This window comes from Trichechus manatus, unplaced genomic scaffold (genome assembly GCF_000243295.1).
Source record: "Trichechus manatus latirostris isolate Lorelei unplaced genomic scaffold, TriManLat1.0 scaffold00014, whole genome shotgun sequence".
Classification (NCBI taxonomy): domain Eukaryota; kingdom Metazoa; phylum Chordata; class Mammalia; order Sirenia; family Trichechidae; genus Trichechus; species Trichechus manatus.
This window is the reverse complement of record NW_004443950.1, coordinates 1,646,380-1,665,561: the sequence shown is the minus strand read 5'-3', so window position 1 is coordinate 1,665,561 and position 19,182 is coordinate 1,646,380. Positions and strand designations below refer to the sequence as shown.

Below are 19,182 nucleotides of genomic sequence, written 5' to 3'. Positions count from 1 at the left end.
TAAATCCATGCATGTATGAACTAGAACCCTAATAGTAATACTTTTTGACTTAACTTTGTATATAGCACACATATGCTCTGTGAGTTGAAAGGGACCCTGCTCACTCTTTTAGCCAATTTCTTTTGCCTTTAATAGACTCACACCTAAAATTACTGATCTAATGAACATCTTATTTTAAAATGGCAAAGAAAAATTAACCACAATCACCCTCCGTGTCTCATTCCTGTGTCTAGCAGACATATGAAGGTCTTCTTTGTAACTAATTGAAATCCATCCCATTTTAACCTTTTGATCCTTGTCTTTTCTTGGTTTAGCCATGATGGTGTTTTAGTTGGGTGAAAGTTGGCTGAAAATAGTAGAGACTTCCCAAACTAGCTACTAATCATTTTTGCAATTAAAGATGTTTTAGATGGGAAGCATGATTTAGAAAGATAGCTCAAGCTAGATTCAGTTAGGTGGCAACAAGAACTGGAGACAGGAGTCCAAGTGGGAGATAATGAAGACCTGTCCTGAACTAGGACAAAGCAAATGAGAAAGTACAGATTAATTCACTCCTGGAGGATATGAAAGAAATATCTAGAAAGAAACATTAAGTATTTTTACCTGCAGTGTTTTGCTAGGGAGTCCAAACTTCAAACGACACAACAGATATTTGTTGCTGAGTTAGTTGCCGTCATGGCGACTTCATGTGTTACAGAGTAGAACTGCTCCACAGGGTTTTCTTGGCTGTAATCTTAACAGAAGCAGATCTCCAGGCCTTTCTTCCACGGTACCGCTGGGTGGGTTCATACTGCCAACCTTTAAGGTTAGCAGTCGAGCACAAACCGTTTGTGCCACCTAGGGACCTAACAGATGTTTAAGGGGGTGACGCAAAGTTACGAAGGTTATAGACAGTCTGTTTATGGTGGGAAAAAAAAAACCCATCAATGTGCTTTCGTGATTATCATATCTGCGGTGGTCATCATATAATATTGCAAACTTCAGAGACTGAGTTGTTTTAATTGGGGAATTAGCAGCTTAAAGGAAATGGCTCAAGGCTTCATTTATTTTGAGGACTAGTGCTAGACAAGTTATTTCTGCTTTTAAATTTTTATCTCAATTTAATTTACTTCTTTTCTTCTGACTATGGTATATAATATGCTTAGTCATAATGGAGGCAGAGCAAGATGTCAGCTTTTCTTTTTCAAGAGTGATCCTATATTTTGGATATGACACCGAAAGCAGAAGTAACCAAAGAAAAAATAGATACATTGGACTTCATAAAAATTCAAAACTTTTTTTGTGTGTGTGTATATAAATTTTTTTTATCAGTTTTTTTTTTTATTGTACTTTAGGTGAAGGTTTACAGAACAAATAGTTTCTCATTAAACAGTCAGTACACATACTGTTTTATGACATTTTTTAACAATCCCACAACATGGCAACACTCTCCCTTCTCGACCTTGGAGGACTTTATTTATTTTTTTTGGTGAAAATATACATAGCCAAAGATATACCATTTCAAAAATTTCTACATGTACAATTCAGTGACATCGATCACATTCTTCCAGTTGTGCTGCTATTTTCACTATCCTTTTCCAAATTATTCCATCACCATTGTCTTCAACTCACTGTCACCTAGGATTCCCATCAAACCTTTTGAGTTGCTGTTGTCAATTTGATCTCACATAGATAATTATTTTTTGTTGTTGTTGTACTTTAGATGAAGGTTTACAAAACAAAATAGTTTCTCATTAAACAGTACACATATTGTCCTATGACAATGGTTAACAACCCCATAACATGTCAACACTGTCCTTACTCAACCTTGTGTTCCCTATCGCCAGCTTTCCTGTCCCCTCCTGCCTTCTAGTCCTAAAATTCAAAACTTTTGTGCTTCAAAAGACACTATCGAGAAAGTGAAAAGACAACTGACAATTAGGAGAAAATATTTGTAAATCATATATATGAAACCAAGGAGAAGGTATAATAGCACTCAGCCAAGAGTTTGAACCTTGGAGGGCTTACTTATACCAAGAGATAGCTTGGGAAAAAAGAACCTGTGAATCTGGAAAAGAGCGTCAGTTCAGTGGGAGAAAAACCAGAATGGAGTAGGATGGAGGTGTTGTTTTACAGGATGACGATAAAAGGAGGTCTGAACCCAAAGCCACTGTTTACTAACATTCTCATTTTTTGCTGATAGTCAGTTACAACCAGCAATTTCTGTTCCATCTTGTGTTTTTAGTGGTGCTACTGTGAAGGGGACAAGAAAACAAGGTTTGAGAGTATTTGTCACTTTGAGGAGAATGGTTCCATCAAGTATAATGGCACAGGAGCAGCTTGTGCTTAAGTAGGACATTTTAGTCCCAGAAGGCAACTCAGAAACTTGAGACCTGAGATGTTTTGGAGCCCCAAGTGTAGTGAGGGGCTGGGTTCTCAGAGGCTGGCTTTATTCACTCTGAATTCTCAGTTGCACTGACTTATAGCAGCTTTCTGTTGCCAAAGCAAGCAGATGAGAACTAGCAGACAAGCACATTGTTTGACTAAGGCCCAAGTTTTTAACACACTATCTTAACTCTTACTCAGTTCTGTTAGAAAAATCTCCCTAAACAAAAGCAAAATTCTTATTTTCATCCAAGTTACCCCAGAAGACCTCAGATCCCAGAATTCTACAATTAATAAATATTTATCAAGAACGTACAGATGTGTTACAACCTAACAGAATTACTAACTCGCTCTTCTTGGTAACAGTTTCTGGGGTAGCCAGAACTAGGATACAGTTTTTGTTTTTATTTTTAAGTTGTTTCTCTAATCATATACCAAAATGCTGGGATAACTAAGGATTTAGCATTCTTCTGTATGAATCAGGCCTGATTATTCTTTCTCTTTTTCAAATAAAGAAATCGAGGTAGAAAGAGGCTGGTTTGAAATGATGAATCAGTGCAGATTACTCATTAGAGCCTTGGAGATGTATATAATCCCAGGAGTGTATTCCCAGCATCTGTAGCCAGAGACTGTTGAGTTAGTGTAAAAGTTCATCATTTATTCTCTTACAAAATGTTCAGGCACACTAGCCAAAAAGCAAATATGAGAAGGCAGGAAGGAACAGGAAAACTGGATGAATGGAAATGGGGTACTCCAAGTCGAGAAGGGAAGAGTGTTGACACATTGTGGGGTTGGCAACCCATGTCACAAAACAATTTGTGGATTAACTGTTTAATAAGAAACTAATTTGCTCTGTAAACTTTCACCTAAAGCACAATTAAAAAAAGAAGAAATGTGCAAAATATTTGCCTTTCTCTTAATTTCTATTAAACACTTGATAATTTATGAAGCCCTTTCAGATCCATTATCTTGTTTTAACCTCACCTCAACCCTAAGAATTTATCGTCACTGTTTGTCTTAGTTTCCTAGTGCTGCTATAACACAGATACCACAAGGGATGGCTTTAAGAACAGAAATTTATTTTGTCACAGTTCAGGAGGCTAAGAGTCTGAATTCAGGATGTGGTTCTAGGAAGAGGTCCTTACTTGTCTATTTCAGCTTCTTGTAGCGGGCAATCCTTGGCGTTCCTGGGTTTGTAGATTCATGTGTATCCGTCATCAGATAGCATTTGTCTTCCCCATGTGTCTGCGTGCCTGTCTCTGTGTCTTAATTTGTTCTTTTTATGACTCAGAAGTGATTAGATTTAGAACCAACCGTACTCAGGTGTAATCTAATTAACATAACAACAGAAACCCTATTTCCAAACAGGATTACACCCCCAAGTATAGGAGTTAGGATTCCAAAACATATTTTTTTGGGGGGAGGGACACAATTCAGCCCATAAATGCTGTTTTACAAATCTGAATACAGATTCAAAGAGGTTAACTGATTTGCCCATCTTCACATGGTTTCCAAGTGGTGGCACCAAAACTAGATTTCAATTTTATGACTTCCTTTCCAGTATCTTTCCATAAGACATGCTGCCTTTGAAGTCTCATCTGTCTTCATTGGATGCCTTTTCTTTTAACACAGACTCAAACAAAGGACTTTTTATTCCCCTCCCCAACCGGGAAATAAAGGATTCCCTAACGAGTAATTCTGTAATCCAGGGCAACAGTATACCAGATCAGAAGTTAGACACTTACCCACTGGTGACACAGGTAATGTATTCATTGTCCAGATCATCTATTGATTGGTCAGTAATTAATACTAATAATTCAGTGGGCTCTAAATTATTTATGAAGGTCTAGAGGACTTGTTTGATGAAGGCATTTTAGACCCTTTTAGGAAAGGGCAGGACAGGATTAATTTTAATTTCTCCTTTCCCTCTCTCCCATTAACCTATCATCAAATAAGAAAATATGCATATAACTTTAGCACATTTTATGCTAGGTATTTTGGCCCTCAAACGGGGATGCAACAGTTATAGTTTTGGGCTGGTTTTAAAATTTCTTTTCTGTGCTCAATATCTCCATCTCTTGTTGCCTTGCTGCCTACATTTTTCTACTTCTGCCTTTAAGTTACTAAATCTTACATCTCAGAGGTAGCTCTTTAGTGGAACAGAAAAAAAAGAAGGTTGAGGAGTAAAGAAAGGATAGAAGTGGTGGGTGGTAGGGAGGTAGGGGTCATGTATGATGGAGAGAAAATTTAAAATAACACGTTTTTAGTAAAAATATTGATGGGAGAGGAGATGCAACCATTCACCTGTATGAGTGAATATGATACAAGGAACAGAATTGAATACTGTATATTCAGCTTCTTCCTTTGTCTACTTTTTCTTTGATAAATTTACAGTCAGTGAAATTGCTTGAAAAGTAGTAGATGAAAGAGAAAGAAAAGAAGCAAATTCACAATTTGGATAATTAATACTATTACTAGTAAAAAGTTAATAAGAATTTTTTTCAGTTTGAGTATATAATACTTTCATCTTATAGAAAGACAAGAATAGCATGTAATAGATTTCCTTGTCTTTGGAGATACTGTGTAGATGCCTTAGAAATGATCTCAATTACTATTTTTTACCTTTTATTTAATGAAAATGGAGACAAAGAATACTCCAATTTAAAGTTTAAAGTTAAGTAGCACTTCTTAGATCAAGAAGAAAAAAGTCTCTGAAATCACTTTTTGAAGTAAGAGGAAAAAGGAAATTAAATAGCTTGCTATATATCCGTTCAGTTTAAGAAATAAGGAAATGGGATGTCTTTCTCTGCATGATTACAAAAAAGATACTGAATAAGATAATTAAAACAAACCAACCAACCCTAGATGCTGTTCATTTGTTTCAGTCCTTGCCTAGTTAGGCCTCAGCTTAACTTTCAACCAATTAAATCTCCCAGTAGCTTCTGTGGTATCTCAGCTTTGTTGTTGTTGTCTGCCATCAGAAAAACTCCTGTGCTGAACTATCTTAAGCAGGGAAACAGTTTTTCACTGCTTGTAGTATCCTTTACCTTCTAAGGATATTTTGCATCTTCAAAGAGTCTAAAGCAACTCTGGAATCCCTGTAGTGTGACTGTTTTATAGACTTAGATCTGGACCATCGTTTCAAGATCTGTTTCCCTAGCTTGCAAGGATGGACTTCCTCATTAATAGGGAAATATTCTGAACCCTTAGTCTAAATAAGGTCACATCTGAATGCCCATGGACTCTCTTCTACCCAAACTTTCAAACTTCTTTTAGATGCAGCAAGTGGCAGGAGGGGAGATGTCAAGTGACAATCATCAGGAAGATGGTAAGTATTTTGCTCATTGAGCCTGTTTTCCCCACACTAATCAGAGAAATCTGGTTGTAATGGGATTTGGGAGGAAATGAAGATGTCTCAGTCCTGGGCCCTATTTGGTCAACTCTTTCCTGCTTTCATGAGGAGCTCCCTAGGATGCTTAGTGACCCGTGAAGCTTTTCTGCTTAAAGAGTGGGTATTCTGATCTCCTTTGTTTTTGACTTTCTGTATTTGCTGACTATCCTGTGTTTCTTTTTCTTATCTTTCTTACCTTCTTTGGATTTTTTTATTGGTCCATTTTCCCCTCTACTGGTTTGGAAGGTATACACTATTCCTGTAATTTTAGTATTACTTTAAAAACTATAATATATGTCCTTAACTTAAACATTTTAAAATTCACCAATACCTTAACTCTAAGCAAAAAACTTAGAGCACTTTACTTCGTTTAATCCCTCCTGATTTATATACTATTATTATGAATTCTAATTCTCTCTCTCTGTTTTTTAAAACCCACAAGGTGTTATTTTTATAGTCAATATTCATTTAAATTTATCCATGTATTAAGTACTTTGTTTACTCTTAATTTCATTTTTTCATCCAAGACTTTCTTTCTGAGATCATTTTCCTCCTTTAGAATTTCCTTTAGTATGCATCTACTGGTGGTGAATTATTTTCATTTTTGTCTGAAAATGCCTTTATTTCACCATCATTCTTAAAGAGTATTTTTGCTGGGTGTAGATTTATAAGTTGGCAGTTATTTCTTTCAGAATATATTCCACTGTGTTCTGACTTTTGTGGTTGCTTTTGAGAAGTCAGCTGAAGTCTGTCACTTCTTTAAGGGTAACCTGTTTTTTATTCTCTGGCTGCTTTTAAGATTTTCCAATTTTTTGCAGTTTTACTGTAAGGTGTGTATTTCTTTTTATTTATCCTGCTTGGTATCTGTTGTGCTTCTTGAATCTGTGGATTATGTCTTTCATTAATTCTGGAAAAATCTTCAAATATTGTTTGTGTTCCAGTCTTATTCTCTTGTCCTTCTGGGACCCTTGATTAAATAAATATATGTTAGATTTTCACTCTGTCGTCTTTGTCTCTTATTCTGTCTTATAATTTTTATCTTCTTTCTGGTCTGTGTTCTGGATAAGTTCTTCTAACCTATTTTCCAGTTCACTAATATTCTCTTCAGCTGTATCTAATCTGTTGTTAAGCTTGCTGTTGAATTCTTTTTTTTTTAAGTTGTGCTTTAGGTGAAAGTTTACAGAGCAAATTAGTTTCTCATTAAACAATTAATACGTAAATTGTTTTGTGACATTGGTTGCCAATCCCGTGATATGTCAACACTCTCCCCTTCTCCCCCCCAGGTTCCCTGTTTCCATTTGTCCAGTTTTCCTGCCCTCTTCCTGCCTTCTTGTCTTTGCTTTTGGGCTGGTGTGCCCATTTAGTCTCATATATGTGATTGAACTATGAAGCACGTTCCTCACGTGTTATTTTTTGGCCTGTTAAACAAAAAAACAAACAAACAAACCTGTTGCCATCGAGCCAATTCTGACTCATAGTGACCCTGTAGGACAGAGTAGGACTGCCCCATAGGGTTTCCAAGGAGCACCTGGTGGATTGGAACTTTTGGTTAGCAGCCATAGCTCTTAACCACTATGCCACCAGGGTTTGGCCTATAGACCTGTCTAATCTTTGACTGAAGGGTGAACATTGGGAGTGACTTCAGTACTGAGTTAAAAGGGTGTCCAGGGGCTATACTCTTGGGGTTTTTGTCTAATGAATTCTTAATTTCAAATGTTGAATTTTTCAATTTTGGGAGTTCGTTTTGTTTTTTTTTCGAATCTGCTGAGTCCCTTTATTATTATTATTATTATTATGCTTTAGGTGAAAGTTTACAGCTCAAGTTAATTTCTCATACAAAAATTTATATACATATTGTTATGCGACACTAGCTGTAATCCCTATAATGTGACAGAACACTCCCCCTCTCCACCCCGGGTTTCCTGTGTCCATCCAACCAGCTCCTGACCTTCCTGCCTTTTCATCCTGCCTCCGGACAGGAGCTGCCCATTTAGTCTTGTGTATCTGCTTGAACTAAGAAGCACACTCTTCGTGATTATTATTTTATGTTTTATAGTCCAGTCTAATCTTTGTCTGAAGAGTGAACTTTGGGAATGGTTTTAGTTCTGGGTTAACAGAGCGTCCGCTTTGGGGGTTCCCCCAGTCTCAGTCAGGCCATTAAGTCTGGTCTTTTTACATGAATTTGAGTTCTGCTCCATACTTTTTTCCCACTCCATCAGGGACTGTCTGTTGTGTTCTCTGTCAGGGTGGTCATTGGTGGTAGCTGGGTACCATCTAGTTCTTCTGGTCTCAGGCTAATGTGTTTTTGATTTATGTGGCCCTTTTGTCTCTTGGGCTAATATTTTCCTGTGTCTTTGGTGTTCTTCATTCTCCTTTGCTCCAAGTGGGTTGGGAACAATTGATGCATCTAAGATGGCCTCTTGCAAGCTTTTAAGATCCCAGACACCACTGAGTCACTTCTTATAAGCAGAAAATTTCCAGCTTATTTTCTATTTCTTTAAACATAGTAAGTATAGCTATTTTATAGGCTATCTCTGTTAATTTCAGTATCTGATTTTTGTGTGAGTCTGTTTGCTGTCCTTTTTTCTGCTGGTTCTCATGCATGTTGTCTTACTTAATTTTTTTTTGTTTTGGTTTGGTTTGGTCATTTGCTGGTCATTATATTAGAAAAATTATTTGTAGGAGTAATTTAAAGCCTTGTATGAAGGTATCTTTTCAGAATAGATTTTCATTTGTTTCTACCAGGTGCCTGGAGCACTGTCAGTCTGTGATCATTTTAATCCAAGTTCAAGACTTGAGGTTCCCTGGACTACCCAGATGAGGCAAACCTGGGCTACCAATCAGTACAAGGGCTGAATTTTTTCTAGTTTACCTTTACTTTGAAGATTGTATCCCTTTCAAGATTTGTGGGGCAGGAGAGTCACACTCCTCACCTTGGACGGAACCTGTACTCTGACTTTGGTCCCTGCCATCCTAAGAGGCCTTATGGTAAAAGTGGCTTTGAGTGCTAGATTTACCTTTCTGTGTTCTTGCTGTTTCCTAGATTTTGTCCTGGAAATTCCTCACTATTCCTTTAGCTCTTTCATCTTCAACAGGAGGAATCGTCTGAATTATCTCACTTGTCATTACTTGAAACAGAATTAACGGATACCTTAGATTCTTAGCTTCTGTTTGTTATTTAAAGATATTATCCTACAACTTTTCCCCCACTGTATATGCTGACCCTGGGTAAAACATTGGTGTTCTTCTAGGTCCTTGAGAGTTAAAAGGTACCTTGATTCTATTCTTTTTTAAGTTAATGTGACTAACTCAGTTATAGTACTTTTTGTTTCCTAAGGATGCCCTTCAAGAATGTGAAGCTCTGAAAGTACCAAAGAGCACAGAGCCTTCTCTTTTTGGCTGCTGCTCTACCTGCCCCACTTTGAGGCTTTTGGAGATGACAGATACAGCTATCTGAGAGAAATGCTATATAGCTGGGACAGTACTTAGGCCAGGGATTTTTATAGGTTTTGCATTTCCTACCATTTGAATGGTCCAGGATAGTGATTCCCAATGGGTGAACCCTAGGACCTCTGATTGGGGCTTGGGGATGGGAGTGGGTTTAGCTTTATTGCAAGGAGTCTGTGAAATCATAGACCTACTAACTGCAGTCTATAGACTCAATACATAAAATCACAACTATTATCATGTGGGGGCGAGTGCATCCATTTTTTAAATGTAAAAAAGGTATCTAGAAAACTCTGACACCACAGTTTTAGGAAGGAGTTCTCAGGGGATTAGATTGACATGAAATTTGTCTCTAGAATGTTACAGATTCTTTACTGTTTTACAGATGTTCTGCATGGCTTTTGTTGTTGTTCCATATGAAAGTCCTTTTTATCATTTTTTGCTACCATTTATCAAATTTAAATCATCTTTTCCCCTAAGAACTTTTTCTGGTAGACAGAGAGTATGTCCAGTGAACAGAGGTACTCCAACTAGGCCAAGAATTCTCATCATGTTTTTGTTTCCCCTTGATGGTGGTAAGAATTCAGACGTTACTCTCCTCATCAGTCCAGAGTCAGATCCCCAGAGAAGATGGCTAGAGAAGGCTACCGAGTATCTTTTTTGGACAGTAAGTCGTCAGATTCTTCTCCAGAAAAGGACATAAAACAAAAACCTGATACATACCAGCTTATCCACGATGCCTCACTGGGTAAACGCCTGGATGTGGGGGATTCTAGCCAGATCCATTCCTATCAGTTACCTTCAGAAGTTAGTCTGGAAAATTGTGATAGTCATTATCCTCAGACACTTTCCCTGCATGAAAGTCTTGGTAAAAGGCCTCAGAGAAGCAAGAGCTACCGAGAATATAGCATAAAGACTTCAAATGACATGAAGGCCACCGCATCCCATTCCTGTGGAGACTTACTGACTTCTCTGTCTAATCCTGACTCCAACGCCAGAAGGCTCTTGAAACTTAGTTCAGGTAATAGCTTCCTGTCCATTTACAGATCTGTTTCATAGGTGTGAAGATACAAGGTATAACTAGAAAATTTGGAATTAGTATTTCTTAAACTATATTAGCATTTCTTAAATTGCATCTCAGGGTCACCAGTGGTCCATAGAACCTCCAGAAATCTGCAGGGTGTGAATGTTGAATGTAACATGATAGAAAAAGTTTATAGAAATATGAGCTTCGTAACTACATGTTATTTTAGTTAAGTAACACGTTGGGACACATTTCCAGCAACATCTAGTCCTCTCTGGTCACAGTCACTTCTAGTCTGAGTTACTTTCAGAAGAGGCTATTTGCAGGAAAAGTGCTGGAGACCTCTCTTCAGTTATTTATTAATTCATTCAACAAATTTATTGAACACCTACCACGTGCCAGACACTCTTCTTGCTCTGGGGATATAGCAGCAAAAAAAATAAAAGTCCCTACTTTCATGGAGTTTACATTCTAGCAGGATAGGACAGATAAAAAATAAGTTAACATATAAATATATGTCAGGTTATGATAAGTGCTGTGAAGGAAAATAAGGGTATAGAGAATAATAAAGTAATATTTTAGGTAAGAGTGGTTGGTGAAAGCTTCCCTGGTGAGGCACTATAAAAGTAGAGAACTGAATAAAGTGAGACTACAAACCATGGTGATAACTGGAGGAAGAATTCTGTAGACAGTGGAAATAATAAGCACAAAATTCCTGAGACTAGAACATGCTTGACGTATTCAGAGAATAATGAGGCCAGTGTGGCTACAGCAGAGCGAGTGAGGTGAAGTGTATCGATGAAATCAGAGAGGTAATCAGACTTTTATTCTAGGTAAGAATGGAAGCCATTGGAGGGTTTGTAGCAGAGGAGTAAGTAACACGATCTGACTTAAAAATTACTCTGGTTACTGGGTTGAGAATAGACTGTGGGGAGCAATGATAAAAATAAGAAAACACTTTAAGAGGTTAGAATCCGGATGAGAGAGAGTGGTGGTGGTGGTGAGAAGTGGTCAGATTCTGAATATATTTGGAGGTAACATCCCATGATTCGCTGATGGATTGAAGGTGAGGTGTGAGAGAAAGATGGTTTCGAGTCTGAACAACTGGAAGATGGAATTATCATTTACTGAAATGGAAAAGACTGGGGAGGAGGAGCAAGTTTTAGGGTAGATATCAAGAGTTTGGTTTTAAACATCTTAAGTTAGAGATAGCTGTTAAAGCTTCCCAGAGATGCTATAGTTTGGTAATTGAACATATTAGTCTGGAGTTCAGGGGAGAAGTTGGTACTGGAAATAAAAAATTGGGAATTACAAGCGTATGGATGGCATAAAGATTATGGGAGTGGATGGGCTCTCACCTAGGGAGTGAATATAGATAGAAAAGAGATCTTAGGACTGATCCTGGCCCTCTAACCATTAGAAGTTGGGTAGACGAAAAGAAACCAGTATGGAGACCAAGAAAGGAACAGCCAGCTAGGTAGGAGAAGAAAAAGTCAAGAGAAAATGGTATCCCGGAAGCCAAGTAAACAATGTTTTACGAGAAGGAGGGAGTGATCGATACTATGTGAGATGCATATGATAGGGTGGAAATGAGCTTGAGACCAAGCAATGATTATGATATTTGGCAACGCAGAAGACATCAGTGAGTAGCTGCAGGGGAAGCATGGGAATAAAAGCCTTACTGAGGTGAGTTCAAAAGAAAATTGGAGGAGAGGCAATAGAGCTAAAGAGTATATACAACCCCTTTAAGGAGTTTTGCAGTAAAGGGGATCAGAGAAATGAAACTGTACCTGGAGTAGAGTGTGGGGTCAAGGAGATCCTGATGGAAGTGTTCTAGTAGAGGGAAGACTGATGACGCAGGAGAGAGAAAGGACAATTATAAGAAAAATTCTTTGAGTAGTCAAGAGGAGATGGAATCTAGCCCACCAGTGGAGAGGTTGGCCTAAGAAGCACAGACAGTTCATCTATTCATCCTTCATCTAGGAGGAAGATAGAGAATTTATGGGTACAAATACAGGTGAGTTGGTAGATTTAATAGTGGGATCTTACAGGCATTCTCTTTGATTGCCTCTGTTTTCTCAATGAAATAAAAGAGGTCGGCAACTGACAGTGAGGAGGATGGAGAAGGTATTGAAAGTTTGAGAAGAAAAGATATGTGAAATAGTCATCTCAGAGAATAGAAGAATAAATTGACTAGAGTAATATATTAGAATAGCTGGGCAGTACTAAGGGCTCAGTTAAGATAGTGATCATGAACTTAAAGTGAGGATAGTCAAACAGACATTATGTTGTTCTCCAGTCACTTTCCACTACTCTGGTGTAGGCTTGGAGTAGACAGACAGTTGGTTTTAACCAGAGTTGGGGTTTTGTCAGGTGAAGGGAGAGAGAAAGGGTCCAGGGAGTTGAGGGCATATGCTAGGGAGTTATTACTATGTATGACTCTTGGACTCTGGGCTGGGTAAGGATGGAAGTGAGACAGGAGGGAGTTGAAGGGCAGGTTGATCTCCTGGCCTGTTTCCTCCACAGATCTGTACGCCACAACCCATTTCAACAGTGACCCTTCTCTGCTGGTCAGTGTAGAGCAGCAATTACCCACCAGCCTCAGTGACTTAACATCAGCACATGGTTCTTTCTCAAACAACTCTGTCCTGGGAAACTCTTTTCGGACACTGATGCTGCCTTCTGGGACTTCAGAAGACAGAGAGATTTTGACCAAGAGGTCATCAAGCCCATCGAAGAGAGGATTCAAACGGAAGGACAATATCCTTGCCACCCTGAACCCAAAGCATGGTTTCAGAGAGGCTACAGGCAGCGAGGCAAGTGTTGGCTTATTTGTGCTTGGGCACTAAACATATCAGGTCTAAGACCAGAATGGGGTTCTGTTGGGTGTAATGGTGGTTCTGACCAAAAGTGCTAGAAATTCAAAGGTGTTTTCAGAGGCCAGTGGTTACTACTGCCCAGCCAAAGCCTGTGGTTCTTTTGCACTGGGCAAAGTCATTCCCCCTCTGTCACTATTTCCTCATTTCTGTCACAGGGAGAACTGTCCCTGATCTACTTCCGGAGTGTAATCATGGTGGGGAAGTACTTTGGTGATAAGAAGTGCTAGACAAGTGTTTACTGAGAGGAAGGAATGCTGGAGGAGAGGTACAGGAGCCTCAGGGTCAGCTGAAGATTGATCTTTGTAGCTTTAATGTTTATAATATGTTTACACATTTGTTTCTGCCACAAATGACTAACTTGTTTGTAATTTTTTGACAAAAGCAATGCTATTCTGTCTAGAAATTCATTAGTGGCAAGCAGAAGATAAATTAGATTATCCAAGGGGCTTTCAGCAGAAGGTGGTTCAAAGAAAAAAACACAAAATTGAGAATCATTGCCATTTTGTAAAATTGTAGTGTGATAGTATTGTACAATAAAGCCTCATAATTATTCGGTTATTACTAATTAACAATTTTTGTTAATTAAAAAATGGCCTACTTTGTCTTATTGAGTCAAAAGTATTATAAGTAATGGGTCCAATAACTAAATTATAAATGTTATAGGGCACTTATGTTGATAAAACATTAGTATTCTTGTAAAGTACTTACTTTCGCGCCTGCCTTTGGATACATTCCTCTGTGGAGAATGTCTTCCACTCTTCTCTCTTATCTGTTTAAATGTTAATTATTCTTCAGGTCCTGTTTCCATCATGAAATTTTCTTTTCTTTAGTTAGAGAAACCACAGCTGTTAGGGCCTTCTCTTCCCTTGGACTTCCCATGATCCTTTGTCATATGAATCATTTGTCATTTGATCATTTACTACCCTATAAGAAACAAGGGATTTGGTCAAAAGCAACTATTTCCAGTTATTTATTTTTCAGTTGTTGGAAATCTTTTGGGGGGATGGGTTTATAGCTTCTTTTCCTCTTTACATATTTTTTGTTCAGTTTTCAGAACTTTAGAGGTGTGGCAGAGATTGGGAGTGGTTATAATTTTTGTATACCAAAGAGGGCAGTCTTGTAATACTTTGTAATACTTCCTTAGCTTTTTGGTCTTTTTCTCCCCTCATTTTAAGCCACTGATGCTTACTTTACCAGATAAGAGCACTTTATGTGTTCATGCATTTTGGGTGAAGGTACAGCAACACTTCGGATATTTGAGATACTATATTAATAAGTCATGTTCTAAGAAATTTTTTCATGTCTGTTTCATGTCCTGTTGTTAAAATAACAATTAAAATCTCAAATCATTCTAAAAATGTTCTTTTCTGGATTGTCTTTGTTGTAGGGGAAAAATATCACAAAGTTTAGTAAAGTAAAAAAGAAGGTTTTATTTGGAAAAGGACAAAAGTGGGAAAACGGACAAGCATGCTGCCACAGCCATGTCTGCCCGAGTCCAAAGAAGGTTACAGAATCATCAATATATATCAACATCACAAAATGGGTAGAATCATTGAAATTGTCACCTTTTCACTGATTGGCTAGAAATTGTAACCTTACTTTTTAAATCATCTTTCTTAACAATCATTGGTACGGGTTTCAGTAACAAAAGTCAGGAGGGTCTTCACTGGTCCAACAAATTCCTATTCACTAAATGCTAATAGAAAAAGATAAGAGTGGAAAGTCTTTTGTGTTGTGTTTGATCGTCTTTATGTGAAAGTTTCCCTAAAACATAGGATTTTCTAAGATTATCTTAGCTATTGTCTTTATACCTCAGGGCTCAGTTGATGCGTCCTTGTGAGTCCCTGTGAGTCCTTGTGAGCCCAGCTCCACCTGGGTCACATTCTGTATGCTCAAGGAGAGGGAATAGTAACTCCAATATTATTTCCTAAATCATCTTTAAAACTCCCATTTCTTTTTTCCTATTAGACATATTTTTCTCTATATTGACAGCTTTAAAAGAGCTGCTTGAATATAAATATAAAAGAAACATATTGTTCAGTTTCTAGAAAGGAGTAAGTCAGAAAATTGCTAAAAATTGAGAAATAATTTGGCTGTTCTTTATATCAGTTTTCTTAAAGTCCATGACACTCTACAGGAAAGATTGATAGATCTGTACAGTAAAACTCACAGTTGTTTTTTATTCATTCAGATACGCATCTGTATGATTCTTACTGAATAAAAGTGTATTTAGTACTGGTCCAACAATAACATTTAAAATGTTATAGGACATTTGTGTTTATTACATATTAATATATTAAATGTAAGCTTATTGTGGAATTTTTATTAAATTACTCCCTATTTTTATTTTATGACATATAATACTTTTTAAAAAAATGTTCTGCAGTTTAACTTTTCCATGTTATATAACACGATATATTAAATCACAGATATAGGTGCTAAACATTCTTTTGGTTTTCTTCTGAAAATCCCTACAGAAAATTATGATAGAAGATACTGTTACCTTTGAAATGTTATCTTATTGTATTTGCCTTGGTTGTAAATAAAACGCTATTCAAATCCAAACTGAAAGGTGAAAAGATCTTTTTTTTTTTTTTTTTTTTTTTTTTAGTGTTAACGCTTTAAGTTTCTGTCTGGGTTCTTACTTCCCTTATTGTGTAAGAATGACAGTGGGTTTTTTTTTTTCCTCGAGCCTCTCTCTAGTGACCTGGGTAGTTTGCATGGTTTGCCAGGAAACCACAGTCCCCCAATCTCTGCCAGAACCTCTCATGTGGCAACTGTCCTCAGACAGCTCCTAGAGCTTGTGGATAAGCACTGGAACGGCTCTGGTTCCCTCCTCCTCAACAAGAAGTTCCTCGGTGAGTGCTCACGGTTCCTGGAGAAGGGCTTCAACCTTGCCTCTGCTCTGTGTTCCACTGAGCCATTTAGCTGCCTTAGCACGCAAGGAACATGGTTCTTGTGATCACTTCCCGAAACTTCTCAGGAACCCCTGTCGTTAACGAATCTCTGCATTTCTTCTTCCCTGTTTTTAATCAGCTCTCTTTCTTTATGCACCAATTGTTTTACTCCTGCTATGATTTTTGGTAGTCTCTGGGTAATAGAGTGGCCAGATGTGTAACACTGAGAGTGGTCATGTTAATGAATACAAAAAGATTTTGTGATCCTTGGGAAAGTGCCAAGAATACAATAGACATTGGGTTTGATCATCAGAGTTCTGAGATGACTATTGAAATGTTATGATTTGAAAAACTAGAATGAGTAAAATGACCTGGACTCTTTTCTCATTGTGTGTGTGTGTGTTTTGTTGTTGTTGCCGTTTTTTTATTAGAAAAATGAGGAAAAACAGTTTTGCAAATGCTGGCCCCTATCCCATGTGTTTATTTGTTGTTTAATGGAAGGAAAATTCAAAGAGATTTGGTGGAGGTAAATTTTTAAACACTAGAAACTTGAAAGTTGTTTGGGCTTGATTCTTCCCCCCTAATTTCTAAAGATACACACAGGGAGAAGAAATCCTGACCCAGTTATTTTCCTTTCCATGTTGACCCTTTGCTCTCATTTTGTAGAAAATTCTCCCTTGGAGCTGCTAGTCATCATTGAGTAGTGCGCAGACCTCGAACTCACAAGGGTCTGTTGTTGTTTTCCCATAGAAGGTGGAGTATATGATTTTTTGTCCTTTCTAAAACACCTCTTGCAGCCAAATACTAAATTCTTATGAGAAGGAGACATTAGATTACTCTATTTGTCTTACAGAGCTGGTAGTTATTCTCTAGGAATTCTGTGCTTTAGCTTTTAAGATTGACCTGTGTACTCAACCTGAATTTTTGGCAGGTCCTGCCCGAGATTTGCTTCTGAGTTTGGTAGTCCCTGCTCCTTCTCAGCCGTGGTGTCGTGCACATACTGAAGACACTTCAAAAGCCTTCCGCAGGAGGGAGATTGACCTGAAGGAAGCTGGGCAGCTGGTCCCTAATGATATGGTATGCCTCTTTCGTGTTCCTTTCCTATGCTGCCTTTACTACAAAAGGACAGAGTAGCAGAACTAGAACAGCTCTGTGCCCTAAAGATCATCACCATGAGCACCAGACATTCCTGAACCAGAATATAGAGAAGGCAGTCTGGGCAAATCGGAGCACAAAACTTGCCAGGACAGGGACGATTTGGAAATTCTATAGGCATCACTCCCTAGCTCAACCCTAATCCAAAAATTCTGAAGGAAGACTTGAAATAGAAAAAAAAAAGAAAAAGCTTAGGGTAAAAAATGTTTAAGATCATGTTCTTGAAGGTAATAGTTTGATTCCAATGAGAGAAGGTGGTGGATTCATCTGGAATTATCCTTCCTCCCTTCTGATGGAGCTGAGAGTCCTAAACCAGGAACCATTTGTAGAGCATCAGGCTGCTGGCCCTAGCTCTGGGAGAGGAAGAAGGGTCTCATATCTCCAGGCTTTTTCCCCCTTTCCTTAACATAAAAAGATTATCAGATACCAAGTCAATTCTAGAAACTTTAGAGAAGTGACTCAGAATGTTGGCTACTTGTAAAAACAACCACTTGTTCTACTAGAGTAGTGGATAACTCACAGGGAAGATTGGACTGCATGTGATAAATTTGTTTGCTGCACTGGAGCTGTGTTTACCAATGAGTTCAAATTCTAATACGTCATAGAGATGCTGATGTCCATTGAGTTTGCCACTAAATAGAAGAAAACCAAAAAAACCAAACTGGTTGCCTTCGAGTCGATTCTGACACATAGTGACCCTATAGAACAGAGTAGAACTACCCCATGGAGTTTCCAAGGAGCTCCTGGTGGATTCAAACTACCGACCTTTCAGTTAGTAACCATAGCTCTTAATCACTGCGCCACCAGGGTTTCCTAAATAGAAGAAAGTTTCTCTCAATCCTCTAAAAGCACTCTTCAGGATTTCAGGTTCTTTATGTGTTTGCATTTTGTTTTCTCATCTAAAGGAAAGTTTGAAGCAAAAACTGGTCAGAGTGCTAGAGGAAAACCTCATTTTGTCAGAAAAAATTCAGCAGCTGGAGGAAGGTGCTGCTACCTCTATTGTGAGTGGGCACCAGTCCCATGCTTACGGTAAGTTCAGGAAAGCCATGTGTTGTGTATCCAAAGACCACTGTTTGCCTGAAGATGACCTGTTTAATAAGCTTCAACATCAAGCGCTCATAATCAAGAAAAGACAGGGCTTCCTTTGGCTTACTCGGCAGTTAAATGTAAGTAATCATCTTGCCTCAGAGTTGTCATGCAGGTGACTTGAGTTGCCAGATGAACCTCCTTGTCAATGTAAAGCATGTACAGATGTTTTTAGTCATGTCATTATATTTGAGACTGACACTTATTTCTTCTGATTATAGCAATAGAGCATGTGCTTAATAGAAAGTTTGAAAAATTTTTTGTCATTGTTAGTTGTTGTCAAGTTGATTCCGACTCATAGTGACCCCATGTGTGCAGAGTAGAACTGTACTCCATAGCATTTTCAAGGCTGTGGACTTCTGGAAGCAGATCGCCAGACCTGTCTTCTGAGGCACCTTTGGGTGGGTTTGAACCACCAACCTTTAGGTTAGCAGTTGAGCGCTTTACCGTTTGTGCCACCCAGGGACTCTTGAAAAATGTAAGGAAATATAATTCTACTACCCAGTGAACTACCGTTAGTGTTTTGGTATATTTTCTTCCACCTTACCTCCATACATCTATTTTTAACTCAAAATTTAAATTCGTGCCCTGATTTTAAAAAGTAATTTACATACAATAAAACGTACACATTTTAAGTTTGATGAGCTTTGACAAATGTACACATTCCTGTAATCCCACCCCAGTCAAAATATAGAACATTTCTGTTACTCCGGAAAGCTCCCTCATACCCCTTTGCAGTCATTTTTCCCATCCTCCACCCCAGGCACTAACTGATCTGGTTATATCCTAATGTCATTAATTTAAAAGTATAGGCATTTCCAGTAATATCACATGAATATACCATATTTATCTATCTAGTTTTCTCTATAGTTGTTTCTGACGTTTGCTATTATAAAGCTGCCATTATTTATATTATGGCAGCTTTATAATAGCAAACGT

The 19,182-nt window shown here is 38.0% G+C and overlaps 1 protein-coding gene across 1 annotated transcript in view; it reads left to right on the top strand.

The window, feature by feature from the left end:
• Nucleotides 1-19,182, top strand: part of LRRC36 (leucine rich repeat containing 36) — a 55,135-nt gene that overhangs the window by 31,664 nt on the left and 4,289 nt on the right. Inside the window, exons 6-12 of the mRNA XM_004371493.1 lie at nt 3,997-4,124; nt 5,641-5,692; nt 9,783-10,223; nt 12,753-13,042; nt 15,798-15,963; nt 16,934-17,079; nt 18,063-18,186. Coding sequence (XP_004371550.1) covers nt 3,997-4,124; nt 5,641-5,692; nt 9,783-10,223; nt 12,753-13,042; nt 15,798-15,963; nt 16,934-17,079; nt 18,063-18,186 — 1,347 coding nt within the window. The remainder of the gene's footprint in view (nt 1-3,996; nt 4,125-5,640; nt 5,693-9,782; nt 10,224-12,752; nt 13,043-15,797; nt 15,964-16,933; nt 17,080-18,062; nt 18,187-19,182) is intronic.